The sequence below is a fragment of the Pongo abelii genome, chromosome 16 (genome assembly GCF_028885655.2).
Source record: "Pongo abelii isolate AG06213 chromosome 16, NHGRI_mPonAbe1-v2.0_pri, whole genome shotgun sequence".
Taxonomy (NCBI): domain Eukaryota; kingdom Metazoa; phylum Chordata; class Mammalia; order Primates; family Hominidae; genus Pongo; species Pongo abelii.
Window position 1 is genome coordinate 104626057 of NC_072001.2, and position 17355 is coordinate 104643411.

The window sequence follows — 17355 nt, forward strand, 5'->3', positions numbered from 1 at the left end:
ACAAATAGGGCCACAAGGAGGAAAAACAGATGGGGGAATGTGGTTTGGTTTGAGATCATCAAATTTCTAGGAGGATTTTCAGTGACAGATTGAGACAGTTGCGATTTAAAGTTCTCTGTATGACATATTTTACTTCTAAATGACGAAAAAAAAATCAAATGACCTCAGTATTTCGCAAAACTGTGACAAGAATGAGGGGAAACCACATGGTCCCCTCTGCAACTTCCCCACTCCCCTGACAGCTGGATGAAACCAAGACTGCTCAGAATTCAGAATGCAAAGATCCCTCTCTGCAGCTCCAACCTCCCCAAACCTCGCATAGGCTCAGCGAACCAGAGAGCCCGAACGATCACTGTCCGGGACCCCTCCTGGACAGAGGGTGCCTCATCCTAGGAGCTCAATCTTTGGAAATCATCCCGTAGAAATGACAGACGCTCAGCAGTAACACCATCCAAAGCAATATGTTCTACGCAGGAAACCCGCCCTCCAGCTTACCCACCCTCTCCGAAGCTTAAATTCAGCTTAATTTTTAGGATGTCTTGCTTGTCATCAAGACTGAGATCCAAGCGATCTAGTGGGTTGGAGCTGGGAGCTAAGTAATGGAAGGGTGATTTATGTATTCAGCAGTTCTTGGTGGGCAGCAGCTGACTTGGTCATACCTGAGTCTGCCAGCACTCACTCAGCCCAGCCTTGGGCCTGGCTTGGGTGCTCAGCAGCCTGATTGAAGCCGCCTTGGTATTTTCTTGGGGGAATGGAGATAAAGGAAGCTGTCCAGTGTCCCAAGGATGCCCGCAAGATCCCGTGCTGTGTGCGTGCGTGTGTGTGTCTACACTGCCCCTCTTCCTTAATTTTCCTCCTCACATTGAGCGTCTGGTGAGTACTAAACTCGGAGGGACACGGGGGTAGATACCCCATATTTGGTCATTGGTTTCTCAGGCATTCAAGACCTGAGTGGTTGGGGGGTGGGGGCAGTAGAGGAGGAAGCTTCCGCCTCACACTTCCAGAGTGACACCAAGTCCTTCGGAGGAGGTGCAGGCAGGTGCAGCTGGCAGGAGGCAGAGGATGCAGTGTAGGCCTGACGCCCGGGAAAGGTAAGAAGTGGAGGAAACTCCAGGGTTTCAGCAGGGCAGCAGGGCTGGGGGTCTTCTAAGAGAAAAACGCTCATCCCGATAAGAGGAAATTAATAGATGGTGACCAAACTCAATGCACCCAGGAAAGCCATCAAATGATATTACTTAGAGAAAGGAAATTACGAACACAGTTAAAAACAGATTCCTCCTCTGTGGGGCAGGACTCGGGGGTGGACAGAGAGAGACAGAGAAAGGCTGTTTGCAATATAATCTCTTCCTACTGTCCGACTGACTTATTAGCTGTTTAAGAGCCACATTGTAATCACTATGCATGGGTTATAATACGATGAGAACTTTAAAAATATTTTAAATGATATAAATTTAATGGGCTTGACTCCTGCCACCTCCTCCCCATTCTCCCATCCCCCACAGGAGAAGTCAGAGAAGCCTGGACTTCCTGCTGGAACTCCCCGTCCCCACTCCCTACAGCAGTCACTGACCACACATTGTACTTTGGGCTGGGGCCTGTTCGGCCACCCAGGGCCTCCTGGACACTGACCGCAGCTCTGTCTGCCTGCTCCAAGAAGCTGTCCTCACCCAGAAATCTGCCTTGCCACCCTGCTTGTAAGAACTGGCTCATCTGCAGCCACCCCCTCCCCCTTCCTCAGCCTTCCTGACACACAAGGATCCGGAACCAAAGACCACAGAGTGGCTGGCGGGTGGCCTCGCAGGAGCCTGCCAGCCTCCCCTTGGCCCATCAGCAGAGAAGCATCTTTGCCCTGCTTAGCCCCTTGTGAGGTTCTCCTGGAGAAGTTCAAATTGGGCTGGGCTGTGTGCTGGTAGGGGACACCCCAACCACTGTTTCCTGCTGCAGCGGGGCCTGGGTGAGCACATACCCCGTGATGAATGCAGAAAGTTCCACGGCTGGGTGTTTCTAAGGGCAGGCCAAGGTCCCTGCAGAGTCCAAGTAACAGGCCAGGTGAGCTGCCTTGGACCCCTGTCACCCACCTGTGTACCCCCTTCAGCCAGGGATAGGCAAACTCCAAGGCAGAGAGGGTCGTGCTAGCAGTGACCACCTGGCTGTCACTGGAACAGCTGTTCTGGAACAAGGCAAAAACACTTCTGCTCTCGTTGGTCAAGAGCCACTTCTCAGACTCCCCGAGTGACTCCTCCACACTGGCCCTGGCACCTGTCACAGCAGAGTCTTCCCAGTCTTGTTTCAGGGCTGTGGCCAGTGTCACTCTGATATTTAATTGTTAAAAATGTTTACTGTCACCCTTGTCCCAGAGCACTCCCCTGTAGCCCTGGTTACTCACACCTTTTTAATGCCATACTCGAAAGCCTGCTTAGCCAGTCGGCCAGGCCCGTCCACCGTCTTGCCGTCATCGTCCGGCCCCCAGCTGGCACTGTAAATGTCGATGTAGTTGGGTCTGATGCCCAGCGACTTTGCCTCGACCACATCTGTGACGTCGCCGTCCAGCATGCGGATGCCTGAAAGCACAGAGGAGGCTCAGTGTCAGCGCCCAGGCTCCGGGCACACAGCGACGGGAACCCGGGCCCAGGAGGCTCGGACGAGGACACTGCATCACAGAGTCCCTCCCCAGCAGGGGCTGTTCCCAGTCATTCTGCAAAACTGGCTCCTCTTCTCCATGCTGGCTGATGTGAAAGAATTAAAACGACAACTCAGGCCAGGGCAACAAAAGAAACCAAGCTACTTCCCAAAGAGAGGGTTCAGTTTCCCTCAGTGCTCTGATGTCCTGCTGGTATCTAAAAATGCATATTTCTATTTTCTATTTAAAAAAAAAGACATTATTATTATTATTATTATTATTATTATTATTTTGAGACAGAGTCTCACTCAGTCACCCAGGCTGGAGGGCAGTGGTGCAATCTCGGCTCACTGCAAGCTCCACCTCCCAGGTTCAAGTGATTCTCCTGCCTCAGCCTCCCGAGTAGCTGGGACTACAGGCACACACCACCATGCCTGGCTAACTTTTATTTTTAATAGAGACAGGGTTTGGCCATGTTGGCCAGGCTGGTCTCGAACTCCTGACCTCAAGTGATCCACCTGCCTCAACCTCCCAAAGTGCTGGGCTTATAGGCGTGAGCCACCACTCCCGGCCAAAATGCACATTTCTATAATGGAACTCCAGAGGCTTTCCAACTCTCCAAGCTGTTGAGAGTTCACATCTGTTTCTCTTTCCTTTATAATTCCACTCCGACGTATAACTTGTGATGAACCAAATGATGAGCTTTCAACCTGGAAGACAGAAGCCCGCACCCTAGGTTGTAATGGAGGGGACTGGGGTCTTGGACTTCGCCGGCCAGCTCATCTCCATTTGGGTTTGGGATCTATGTTCCCTGGAGGGGTCTTTAGAGGTGGGGAGTCCAGCTTCCTCAAGAGCACCCCAAAAAGAGAGGGGTGAGGGGCTCCCATAAGCCTCTCCCAATGCCTGCCATCCCAGCCAGGGGCCTCCCTTCTTGCCTCATACTTGGCATTTGCCTTTATTACTGGTTGCCCTCTGCAGCCAGAAAGTCGCCCCAACAACAGTGCCTCCCCCAGAGAAGGCATCTGAGAAAAACCTGGCATGAAACGGGGAAGCAGGGGGTAATGACAGCCATGGACACACTCTTCCTGGACTCTAGTAGATACAGAAAGTCGACTTCTCTGGGACTCAGGGAATCTTGCCACCCGACCCTGGGTCAGCTCTCTTCAAGGCCACTTGACACCCACAGCTCCCCACTCAGAGGCCCCCTGGAGCCCCTCACCCACTTTGCCCAGCTCTGTGTGTGCAATGACCATGCCTTCATCAAGACGAATTCTAAATCTTAGAGCTATTTAAGATGTAATGGAAAAGAGGACTTCTTCTGATTGTAAGAATAGTATATGCTCTTGCCCAAACTTTGGGAAATAGAGAAATAACCAATAATATTTTGGCTATTTTCTTTTCTTTTTTTGCTTTAGAGATGGGGTCTCACTCTGTCACCCAGGCTAGAATGCAGTGACACAGATCATAGCTCACTGCAGCCTCAAACACCTGGGCTCAAGCAATCATCCCACCTCAGCCTCCCAAGTAGCTAGGACCACAGGTGTACACCACTGCACCTGGCTGGTTATTTTCTTCTAGTCTTTCTCTTTGCCTCCAGCATATACTTTCTTTCTAAATCCTTTTTCCCCCCCTACTGAGCTTTATACAGCACATTTCCCTGCGCCGTTAAAGACTCTTCCAAGGCTTAGTGGCTGCAGCTCCCTGCCACCACGCACACACCTCTGGCCCAGGCAGCCTTCCCTCTGGGGTTCACCTTCTGAAGTAGGGGTTCCCCACCTTACCCATACTAGTCTGCGCCTGTTTGTTCTACATCCCAGAATCTACATCAACACATAGTGCATACTCAAAAGCAGCAACTTTAAATATGATTGACTTTAAAAAACAAAATAGTGAGTTTTCCCTGAGGTTAAAAGAGGTGGTGCAGGACTCATGCAGAAAAGCCACAGGAAGGAGACCCTGGAGGTGACACCCTCCCTAGGCGCTCAGGGACAAACACTGTATGTGAGTAGAATCCTACTGTCCCATCCATTTATACGATAATCATGGGTGTGCTCTTTTGATGGAAATTGCTGGGCAGAGATCCCTCACACATACATTTCAAATGTTCTTGTCCTATAATCCTTCACCCAGTAGCACATGGATTATAAACAAATAACTAAATGTACTTCTTGACTTGCCAGGGTAAGAAGCTTCTAACCTAAAAGGAATTTGAAGTGATTTCGCTGCGGTAAATTCTTCCATTCCATCCATTCGTTCTACCCAGTTTTGAAGGTTCAGGTTTCCCTAAGGTTTTCCCGTTAACATATGCCCTGAAATTTCCCAGGTGTGAACCAAGACAGAGAATGCAAGAGTCACCACAGACAGTTCTTGGGAGGCCAGGTAGGATAGTTGGTGGTGGGAGAGGGAGGACCACTCTAGGGCTCGGCATGTTGACCTTAACACTTAGGTGGGACACCAAGCTTAACTGGAAACTTCTGCTCCAAAAGCCTGGAACTGTATTCAAAATCAATGTCAGAGAAATTTACACCAAGGCGATAGCAAGGTTGAGGCACAGGAGACATCAGAAGTTCAACAACAGCTTCTGATGAAGTTCTAGACATCAGAAGTGCTAGAGATATTCGGCAGTGCCAGCCACGCGGGCATCGGCAGTGATGGAGGATGGGGCTGAAGTCACGGGAAGAGCCATCTCTTCATAGCTTGAAAGCCTACTATGAGCAGTAGGAATAGATTTAACTTCGGTGTTATCTCTTCTGGCTCCACCTATCTCCCTTCCTCTCTTTCCTACCTCAGCCACCTGACTGCAGGATGGCCCAAGGTAGCCACCAGTGTCCAGGCACTGAGATGGCACGAGGCAAGTGGACTTAGATGCCTCGACGCCTGCTCCCAAGAGGAGGTCCACAGAGTGGAGTTGTCACTCACAGTGAGCCTCGGAGCCTGCAGGAGGGACATGGGGCATGCCACGGGCGAAGACCTTGCCTTCACCATCAACTGTGACCAGGTAGTGACTCTGAAGTTCTCCCGTCTCGCTAAGCCTCAGTCTTCTGCACACTGCAATGATGACAGTTATCATATGTAGAGGGATGTCAAACAAATGAAATCGGATGATCCGTGTAAAGGGTCTGGGACACAGTAAGCATTCAATGTGTGTGTTTGCTGCTAGTTTGACCCCACCGAGCCTCAGTTTTCCCATCTGTAAAAATGGAGGTAGTTAACAATAACTGATTGGTTTTTCTTTTTGTTTTCTAAAAACACGACTTGATAAGCACAAAAGATTGTATGTCACATACACGTTAGTTATAAAGCCTACTAAAAAAACGGATACCCGTGAACCCTCCAGCCCAATGCAAGAGCAAGAACGTGACCCACTGGGGGCCTCTACTTCTGTGTCCTCCCTGTCACCCCCAGCTTCTCAGAGGAAAATGATCAGAATTTTTGGATTATTCATGCCATTGCCTTTATTTATTTATTTATTTATTTATTTTGAGACGGCGTCTCGCTCTGTTGCCCAGGTTGGAGGACAGTGGCGCCATTTCGGCTCACTGCAAACTCCGCCTCCCGGGTTCAAGTGATTCTCCTGCCTCAGCCAACCAAGTAGCTGGGATTACAGGTGCCCGCCACCACACACGGCTAATTTTTGTGTTTTTTAGTAGAAACAGGGTTTCACCACGTTGGCCAGGCTGGTCTTGAACTCCTGACTTCAGGTGCTCCGCCCACCTCGCAGGGCCATTGCTTTTGTTTTTTTTTTTTTTTTTTTTTTTAAATACTACTAGTTTAATACAATTGTATATATGCTTAAGTGATACATTGTTTAATTTTGCTTGTACTGAGAATTAATCCTTTGTTGGCAATACAGGTTACAAAAATCTTCTCCCAGTGTATGCCTGGTCTTCTCACTGTGTTTATGGTATCTCTTGACAAACAGAGGTTCTTAATTTTAATAGAGCAAGAGCTCACCTCCCTGTGAAGATCAAAGGAGTCATAACGGGGCCAACCTTCTCTGGGTTTGCTGGCATCTATTGTAAGTTTCCCTTCCCGCTTTTATAGGCAGGGCAGAGCCACCTCTAGGCCCAGCTCACATGGGCTGTGGCATCAGCTCACTGTACTTCGTCCTTTCTGGGTGGACATGAAGTGGGGTCTTTCCCAAATCTGTGGTCCATGTGCCTGGCATCCCATCTCCATCGCTATGTCAGGGACGCTGGGCCCAAGTGTCCAGCTCTCTCAGCCGGGAACCTCCAAGAGAAGGGCCAGGCCCAGTGCAAGAGGCTGGCAAGGGCGTGGCCCCTGGCAAGATACAGAGCAGCTCACAGTAGGGGAAGAGAGTGGGGTCAGAGAGTCCTGGGGTGGAATCTTGCTTCTGCATGACCTTGGGCCATGGTCTCAACCTCTCTAAATCATGTTTCCTACAATATTTATCTACCGGGGCAGTTAAGAAGATTAATGAAAAGCTAAGTCGAGGCCCTGGAACTGCTGGATAAACGGCAGCAGGGTTCTTTTTGCCCTTACTTTCGGCCATGGACTCTCCAGGGCAGGAGACCTCACTGGCCACCCAGGGGGTCAAGACCAATTCTGATGCTCTAATGGTGAAGCTGATCCTATTCTAGGATTCTCTCTACAAGTTATAGGTGTTGAAATGCCTATTTTTGAACAAGAAGAACGGGATGCCAGAAGACATCCAAAAATACATAAAAACATATGACCAGAATGATTTCCCAACACCTCTCACCATGCTTTTCATCTTGGAAGAAGACTGACTGATGTGTGGGAAAGCAAGCATCACGCGCTTAGATTTTAATGAAGCATCTATTTTCCCCAACACTGACAAGTTGCCAACAAAGAAAAGGTAAATATTTTCAGTAGAAGCCTGCTGTTCCAACATGAGCTTTAAATGTGAATGGCTCTCTGGAAATGCCAAGCAGAAGAAAAACAGTAATGATTTCTCTAATGAGAAAAGAAAGGCCCATTTACTATAAAATGTCAGGTATAAATTTGATTTGGGCAAATCGTTTTGATGGCACTGATGGCAATGAACTCCCCGTCGTCAGCTTGCTAACGGACTGCTTTTGGGCATGCTGCATTCAGAGCACAGCATGGCACAATGAACCCGCCTGCCCGGTCCACTCGAAGGACGAGTCTGTGGGTGTGAGGCGGGAGGAGTGTTGAGTGGAAGGAAGACGGTTGCTTTGGAGAACCTGGTGCCTTTGTGTTTGAGGGAAGAACTCGGGGTGCTATGGGAACCAATCCCCCCCACTGACAATTCCAGCTGCCCACAGAAGCTCCATCCAGGAAAGAATCACACCAGTTTGCCTTGCTTTAAATAATACATGCATTCCTATAAAATCTCCTAAACCCAATAATATTTTAAATGCCCCGGGAAAACTTGCTGAAATGAATGATTTTACAAGTCACTTAGTAAAGCTAAAAAAAAAAAAAAAAAAGCCACTTTTTTTCCATAGTGACCTGTCTTTCCTCCCTTTCCCCTGCTTCTAATTTTTTTTTTTTTCAAGACAGAGTCTCCCTCTGTCGCTCAGGCTGGAGTGTAGTGGCGCAATCTCAGCTCACTGCAACCTTGCCTCCCAGGTTCGAGCGATTCTCCTGCCTCAGCCACTGGAGTAGCTGGGATTACAGGCACACACACCACCACGCCCAGCTAATTTTTATATTTTTAGTAGAGATGGGGCTTCGCCATGTTGGCCAGGCTGGTCTCAAACTCCTGACCTCAAATGATCTGCCCACCTCGGCCTCCCAAAGTGCTGGGATTACAGGTATGAACCACCGTACCCGGCCCCCTGCTTCTAATTTATATCTCGACTTTCCAAATAGCAGGTTTGTATAAGGCAAGGTGAACCTATCAACATGCAGCCGGCCCCAGTCAGCACGAGACACAGCATTTCCCCTGAAAACTTTCTAGGAAGCTCAACATTAACAGCAATGGGAAGAACACACCTACACGCCCACACACACACACACGCACGCACACACACATCAATACTAGTCAGCCCTCCCGCCCGGGGGGTTAACGGCTGGAGGAAGGCAGGCAGCGGGACATGCTGGGCCCACTTTTGTTTATTGAGAAGTAATGTATTTTGCCTTCAGCAAATGAATGGCAACGCAGAAGCAATGAACAGGAGCAAATAAAATTAGACTGTCGCTTCCTGAGTGTGACAAATAGGCCTCCCCAACACATTTTGCTCATTAGCCCTGGGTTTATTTTAGTAAGTCCACAGAGAATTATGTTTTGTTTTTGTTTTGTTTTTTTCAGTAAAACTATAGCACATTCTGTTCTATGAGCAGCCATTCCCGGCCAAGCAAGGTTTCAACAGTTACTGAGAAACGCTACAATCCTAAAAGGTTTCCGTCAACCCTCATTATCACCTAAGACAATAGACACGGCTCTCAAATTGCTAACTATGCCCCCACAGGACAGCCTTGTTCTAGGAACTCCAGGGAGCTGTGGTCTGCCGAGCTGTCAAGGCAGATCTACGTTCGCCATCGTGACATTAAGTCTGTGGGGATGCGCGGGGGATCACCAAGCCAAATCTCTTCCTGCTTCCTGTTCTGTTCCTGATGCCCTCATGGAGCCACTCCACCTCCTTCTAGAGAGGAAACACAGCTGTAGCCAGCGACACTCCTTATGGGCGTGTCCTGCACGAAGCCCTGGATCCAGGAGACGAGGTCTGTGCCAGGTCGGGTCCTGTGATAACTGAGACTGGGCCCCGAGTCTGTGGTCCATGTGTCTGGCGTCCCATCTCCACAGCTGTGTCATGGACACAGGTGCCCAGCTCTCTCAGCCAGCAAGGGTATGGCCCCTGGCAAGATACAGAGCAGCTCATGGTAGGGGGAAGAAAGCTGAGGTCAGAGAGTCCTGGAGTGGAATATCGGCTCTGCATGACCTTGGGCCATAGTCTCAGCCTCTCTAAATCATGTTTTCTACAATATTTATCTGCCGAGGCAGTCGAGAAGATTAATGAAAAGCTAAGAAGTTGAGGCCCTGGCACTGCGTCTGGGATAACTTTGGTATTATCCATCTTCTCTTCTGGCTCCATCTACTTTCCTTCCTCTTGTATTTTCAGTATCTGATGCTTTGACATCTGGGGCTTGCTGACCCCGGAGAGACTGTTCCTTCAGGGGCTACCCAGGGTCTCGGGATAGTAAACTACCCATCAGGTGTGTGCTTTTCACATGCAAGCCAACCAATCCAGAGTCTACACCCCAGCCACCTCCATCACGGGCTCTCACACACCACTATTCCCCTAACCTAACCACCCAAGGCCAGGTGTCAGGCGGCTAGGGACAGCTCCTATTCCCCTGAGTCTGCTGAAATTATTCAAACTAGCTGATTCTGAACTTGCCTTCTCTGCCTCACCCACTCCTTCCCACAGAAACCACCACAAGGCCTCTGGCCCGTGTTTTCCCCTCTGTCCTGCCTCCTGATGGACCCCGGTGCTTCCCCGTGTGGCCCCGCGTGCGGTGCTGGGACGCATCCTCTTGGGAACTGTAACAAACCACCCTTTTGATGCACGGCAGCGGTCTCCTCATCTGCTGGCCTTGCCAAACCTAAATGATACCGAAAATGATTGTGCATATTTAAACAGGTCTGTCTTTGATAATCGGGTCCTATTGATTCTTCAAAGAACAATATAAAACTGGAAAAGCCTTAGCCATGGTCTAGAGGTTTGACATCTAGGCTGACCCTTTCACGGTCTCCCCACTAGGGAAGGAGGGCTGGAGAACAGAAGTGCATGGCCAGTGAGAGCCGGCAGCTTGGGACGCAGGACAGGACAGCAGGCTTCTGAGCCAGACGGGGCACCCGTACATCTGCACCACACTTGAGGACAGCAAGGAACCCTAGAGGAGGCGCACGTGCCAAGAAAGCAAACCCATGTCCTGAATGGACCTCTGAAGGGGACACGGACGGTGAAAAGGAGACGTTCATGCTGCCATGAACAAAGGCCACCCGGGACCTTGTTTCTAAGACTCAGCATGCTCTCTTCCTGCCTCTCTGCTTCTTTCTTATGTACACCCAGGAAGAAAGCCCCTCAGCAGCCATCTCGGGAACCCAGATCTATGCAGCCCACAGCATTCAAGAGCCAGCCTCACCCATCCTCTGCGGGTGTCTGTCTGCAGCAGGGCGGCCTGGGGCCTCACCCATCCTCTGCGGGTGTCTGTCTGCAGCAGGGCGGCCTGGGGAGGGCATGGCCACTAGGGAGACACAGGGCAGAAGGGGCTATGCCAGTTCTTGCGCATCTCCTTCCTATGGCCCTGCTTAGCCTGGCGATGCTCAGATCTGGCAGGCAGGGGCCTTGGATGTGTTGGGGGGAGCTGAGGGAGGAGGAAGTAGGGAACCCCGCTCCCTGACAGCACCAGCTCCTAACATTCACCAAATCCCCCCAAGCCCCCCAGTGCATTTAAAAGCCTCTTGCAGTTGAAAATGCACTAGGAACCTTTGAAGATTAATCTACAGCTTAAACTGTTCTCTTAAAATGCTCACAGGCCTAAACTGCTTAATGGAAACACTAATGAGACTGAATTCTGTGACTCAGAATTAACATAATTAACCAATTTATGGGCATGGATTAATTTAGCTGTTATGTACTTAACATTTTCGTGTTTATGAAAGGAAAAACATGATTCAGTTCCCCAACCTAAATACGGAGCAAAAACGCCAACAGGAATCTGGTCACTGCTGTTTACTTTTCCTTCCCAGAAACAGGGTAAACACAGTCTGAAAAGATGCACCTAAGTCCAGGGGCCTGAGCAGGGGAGCTTTTCTGTTTGTCAGGTGGGAGGGCTCCCCGTGGTCTCCAGCCGCCCTGCTCCCTTGCTGCAGGCCCCAAATGCAGCCTACTCCAGACCAGCCTCAGGGATGCTGCCCTGTGGGCTGGCGATGCTTCTCAAAAGCAGGGAGGCCGGGCGCGGTGGCTCATGCCTGTAATCCCAGCACTTTGGGAGGCCGAGGCGGGCGGATCACGAGGTCAGGAGATTGAGACCATCCTGGCTAACACAGTGAAACGCTGTCTCTGCTAAAAATGCAAAAAATTAGCTGGGCGTGGTGGCGGGCGCCTGTAGTCCCAGCTACTCGGGAGGCTGAGGCAGGAGAATGGCATGAACCCGGGAGGCGGAGCTTGCAGTGAGCCGAGCTCGTGCCACTGCACTCCAGCCTGGGCAGCAGAGCAAGACTCCATCTTATAAAAAAATGCAGGGAAACTGTACCATAATGCAGTGTCCCTCATGACACCCCTCCTGCCTTAGGAAAGTGTCTGAATCTGGTTAAGTATCAGCACACGTGAGGAACTTGCTAAAGGGTAGAAGCCTGGTAAAGTTAAAGGGGCGAGGGCTCCACTCACCTGCCCTGCTTACTGCAAGCTTCCCTGAGAGAGCAGGTTCCGCTCCGGCCAAGCCAGCACACCTGGCTCCCCAGCAAGCTTTTCTCAAAGGATGATGCATGGGGCAGGAAGCCAGGAGGACCTGGTGCAGTGGATGGGCTCACATCCTCAGCCTGCATTCTGGGCTTCACACTTTTTTGTTTGTTTTTTTGAGTTAGAGTCTTGCTCTGTTGCCCAGGCTGGACTGCAGTGCCACAATCGTGGCTCACTGCAGCTTCAAACATCTAGGCTTAAGAGATCTTCCTGCCTCAGCCTCCTGAGTGGCTGGGATTACAGGCAGGAGCCACCATGGCTAATTTTTAAATTTTTTGTAGACACAGGGACTCACTATGTTGTTGAGGCTGGTTTCAAACTCCTGGCCTCAAGTGATCCTCCTGCCTTGGCCTCCCAAAGTGCAGGGATTTTGTGTGAGCCACTGTGCTTGGCCAGGGCCTTTACAATTCTGCAGGCCCCAGCAGGAAGGGCTTGCCATGCAGCTCAGCCTGCACTCACCTTGGAGGTGAGCTGATGGCAGTGGAGGCAGCCAAGTTTGAAAGCCCCCCACCACCAATGCCACCCTGAAGCAGATGGGCTGGGAGGGAAGGAACATGAGAGAGAGAGAAGGAGAACTATGTGCCAGGCCAAAATTAAAAAGACAAAAAGGTGAACAGAGCAAGAGAGCAAAGAAAGGATGAATGAGAAGAGGGGCTAGGAAACGCCTGCTGCCCTGTCTCGCTCCCTCCTGTGCTGTCCCATTAATACCTTTTTAGGCCAGGAGGAAGAGGTGAGGTCAAATATGCTTGGAAGGAATCAGAATTCAGTCAAGAAGAATACAGTCATACACTGTGAAGGCTTCCCCTTCTGCTTCTGTTTCTGGCCACTGGGCTTGGTGGCAGCTGTTCTCATCTGGTCACCGCTATGTCCTAGCATCAGAAGGCTACGATTGCAAAGGTGGAATCCAGGCTTCAGGGCAGCAACAGGCCTGAGCTCAAGCCTCTGTGCTGCCTCTTGGCAGCTGTGTGAACCCAGACGTGGCAATTCATCTCTCTGTTAGTCTCCCCTGGTGGGAAATGGCCATGATCATGTCCAACGCACAGAGGCACACTAAGAACTGGATGCAAAGATGACTACAAGTGCTTGGCAACCAACAGCAATCGGCAAGAGGTGTCGCTATCTGCACCACAGTGAAAAGACTCAGGAGACCCGACCCAGGAGGAAGACTGAGCACGCAGCCTACCTCTCCCCAGGGCCTGGATCCCTAGGAATAAAACTTAAAACAAACAAATCTGAAGCAGCCCTGGGAAACAAGATCAGCACAGACGAGCTGTCTTGAGGCAGTGAGGAAAGACGGGAAGCGGAAGGCATCAGGTAGCAGCAGGAGGCGGTGTCCTGGCGCGAGGACTTCTGAGTGGGGAACGATTCCAGAGCTGAGGAAGGTGCCAGGCTGGGTGTGCAACGACAGGAGGAACCCCAAACAGGCCTTGGAGTAAGGAGCTAGGGTGGCAGGTCTCAGCCTCCAGGCTGAGTGGGGACAGCAGCAGAGTCATCTTGAGGCTAGTGCAGTGAGACAGGGTCCTGAGGCCAGAGCACCAGGATGATACCCTGGGAGCGGGGAGTCCGCCTAGCACCCTCTCAGAAGAAATGCTATCCAGCAACAGCTCCCTCCACTCCACATCACAGAAAGACCCCTGCCGTCAGACCAGACAACCACCCACAGCCACATGGGGATCTGTGAGCTCATGCAGGGGTGGACGACCAAGAAGCAGCTCATGTTTGAGGAAAACCCATCCCAAGAAAGAGGGGCACCCAATTAAAAAGCAACATGAACAAAACCAGAGGGACCCGAGGAGACAGGGCCAATAGAACAAATGGAAAAAACCACACACAATATGCAGGCCAAATGCCACGGCAAAGAACCGTGGCACCACCCCCACCTATGGCAGCACAGCCTGAGTGGCGAGCCTAGACCTCCACCCACGCGAGGACGAAATGAGGTGCCCGACCCCGCTGCTGGGGCATGTCAGGAAACAGCAGGTAGGAAGCAGGGCTTTTACCTCCAGCAACCTCAAAAGGGGCCCACTTGCATGGTGCCAGCAGATACCATGCCATGAGAAACTAAATACAGAGAAAAAAGAATAGAGAAGTTAAAATGGCAGACTTAACCCCTAATGTATCAATAATTACATTAAATATTAACTATCTAAATATAGTAATTAAAAGAGATTGGCAAGTGAATCTAAAAACATGGCCCACGTTTGACAGCAGACCAGGGGGCTATAGTTAGCAACAATATATTAAATATTTCGACGTAGAAGAGAGGACTTGAAATGTTACCAACACACAGACATGATAAATACCCAAGATGATGGATACCCCAAATACCTTGACTTGATCATTCTGCATTCTATGCATGTAGATGTACCTCATAAATATGTAAAATGTTGTTTATCAATAAAAGAAAAAAGAGGCAATTTCTACTATATTGTACTCTTTAAATTAATAAAATTTTTATAAAAGAAAAATAAATAAATAAAAACATGGCCCAAATATATGCTATCTACAGGAGACTCAATTCAAATAACAATATAGGCAAGTTGAAAGTAAAAGGATGGAAAAATATATACTGTACCACCATTAATCAAAGGAAAGCAGAAGTAGCTATATTAATATCAGATAAAGTAGACTTCAGAGCAAAAAAATTCACCTGAGACAAAGAGACGCCCCTTGTCAGCAACACTGAATACCAAAGACCATGGGGTAATACTTTTTAAATTATGAGTGAAAATTATCTTGAACTTAAAGTCAAAACCTAGCCAAATTTGTAGCGAGAAAATAATGACATTTTTAGACTTCAAGGACTCAGAAAATTTACTATCTATATAACCATTCATACCTATAGCAAGCACTCAAAATATCTTTTAAGAGAATGAATAATTTAATAGATGAGAAAATCTAGTAAAATAAAAAATTCACATAACAAAAAGATGTCAGAAAAAAGAAACAATGGTGACCAAAGAAATTAGTTAGACTTTATACTTAAGCTCACACAATTGTTGATGCATAATGTAAAGTTGTTAAAAATAATATGGAGTTAAATTTTTGAATGATCCCAATTCAAGGAGGTGATGACAGACAGAAGATGGCAGAGGAGTGGAGCTATGGTAAGTTTCTTATGTTGCTCAGGCGAAAGAGTTAAGTATTGATTACTGCTAAACACTGTAGAGAAATATAAATCCCAATAACTATGTTTAAAGAGTAACAGAAAAACAGATTTAGAATGTACGAATTTCAACCCATTAGAATGAAAGAAAAGAGAAGAAACTACATCTAACCAGCAAAAGGAAGGTAAAGACAGATTGGTAGACAGATGGACGGACAGATGGATGGATGGATGGATGGATGAATAGATAAAAACAAATACAATAGAAATAAATCCAAAGATATCTGAAATCAGCACGTGTATGAATATAACAAAGTCCTTTAAAGAGACTCTTCAATTGTGTTAAAATATAAATCCAGATACATGCTGCTTATAAAACCAACATTAGAAATAAAGAATATATGAGAAAAAGGATGATAAAATAATTTAGCAACTGTGCTACTTTTATCAATCAAAGTACAGGTGTTATATCAGCCAAAGTACAATTAAAGGGCAAAAATGAGACAGAGAGGATCTTATATTGACGAAGATTCATTATACCTTGTAATGTACCTTGTAAATAGCTATAAAATGTGTACAGCAAAAACGGAAAGAAACTGACACATCTGTAATCATCATGGAAACCAGCATCACTTCTCAGAAATAGATCAGGTAGACAAAAAGTAAGAAAGACTCCAGAACTTCTGAATGAACTTGATAGAACACACAGGTGATAGAGGCTGATGCCTAAAGGTATCAGGCAGGCAGGGTAAATGGCTGAAGCAGCCAGGTCTGTGAAGGCTGACTGCCCTTTGAGTTAGGAGCAATTGTAGCTGACTGCTGCTATTAAGGAATGAGGGCCCAGCACAGCCAGAGCTTCAAAGCTTTCATAGAAAGCCCCAAATCCATATTTTTACATAAAATACTGTGATTTGTAAATGTTTGCTCAAGTTTTCAAAAATACACTTGTGTGAGTCAAACAAAACATGTCTGCAGGCCAAAGGCAGCTTATGGGCTACCAGTTGCAATCCCTAATCTGATACAGATTTTTTTACTCAATGAGCATAGAATAAAAATACTCTTCAAACACTGATATGGTTTGGCTGTGTCCCCACCCAAATCTCAACTAGAATTGAATCTCCCAGAATTCCCACATGTTGTGGGAGGGACTCAGGGGGAGGTAATTGAATCATGGGTGCCAGTCTTTCCTGTGCTATTTTCGTGATAGTGAATAAGTCTCATGAGAACTGATGGGTTTATCACGGGTTTCTGCTTTTGCTTCCTCCTCATTTTTCTCTTGCCACCACCATATAGAAGTGGCTTTCACCTCCCACCATGATTCTGAGGCCTCCCAGCCATGTGGAACTGTAAGTCCAATTAAATCTCTTTTTCTTCCCAGTCTCGAGTATGTCTTTATCAGCAGCATGAAAATGGATAATACAGTAAATTGGTGCCCACAGAGTGGGGCACTGCTGAAAAGATACCCAAAAATGTGGAAGCAACTTTGGAACTGGGTAACAGGCAGAGGCTGGAACACTTTGGACGGCTCAGAAGAAGACAGGAAAATGTGGGAAAGTTTGGAACCTCCTAGAGATCTGTTGAATGGCTTTGACAAAAATGCTGATAGTGATACGAACAATAAGGTCCATCCATGGTCAGGTGGTCTCAGATGGAGATGAGGAACTCACTGGGAACTGGAGCAAAGGTGACTCTTGTTATGTTTTAGCAAAGAGACTGGCAGCATTTTGCCCCTGCCCCAGAGATCTATGGAACTTTGAACTTGAGAAAGATGATTTAGAGTATCTGGCAGGAGAAATTTCTAAGTAGAAAAGCATTTAAAAGGTGACTTGGGGGCTGTTAAAAGCATTCTGTTTTAATAGGGAAGCAGAGAATAAAAGTTCAGAAAATTTGCAGCCTGATGATGCAGTAGAAAAGAAAAACCCATTTTCTGAGGATAAATTCAAGCCAGCTGCAGAAATCTGCATAAGTAACAAGGAACCTAACATTAATCCCCAAGACCACGGGAAAATGTCTCCAGGCCATGTCAGAGACCTTCACAGCAGCCCCTCCCATCAGAGGCCCAGGAGGAAAAAGTGGTTTCATGGGCCACACCCAGGGTCCCCGTACTGTATGCAGCCTAAGGACTTGGTGCACTGTGTCCCAGCCACGCCAGCTGTGGCTGGAAGGAGCCAATGTACAGCTCGGGCTGTGGCTTCAGAGGGTGGGAGACCCAA

At 48.3% G+C, this 17355-nt stretch overlaps 1 protein-coding gene across 3 annotated transcripts in view; it reads right to left on the reverse strand.

Annotated features, from left to right (window-relative positions):
• Positions 1–17355, reverse strand: part of PCSK6 (proprotein convertase subtilisin/kexin type 6) — a 188749-nt gene that overhangs the window by 97923 nt on the left and 73471 nt on the right. For all 3 annotated transcript variants that reach the window (XM_024232758.3, XM_024232759.3, XM_063716323.1), the window contains exon 7: positions 2389–2561. In XM_024232758.3, the coding sequence (XP_024088526.2) occupies positions 2389–2561 (173 nt within the window). The remainder of the gene's footprint in view (positions 1–2388; positions 2562–17355) is intronic.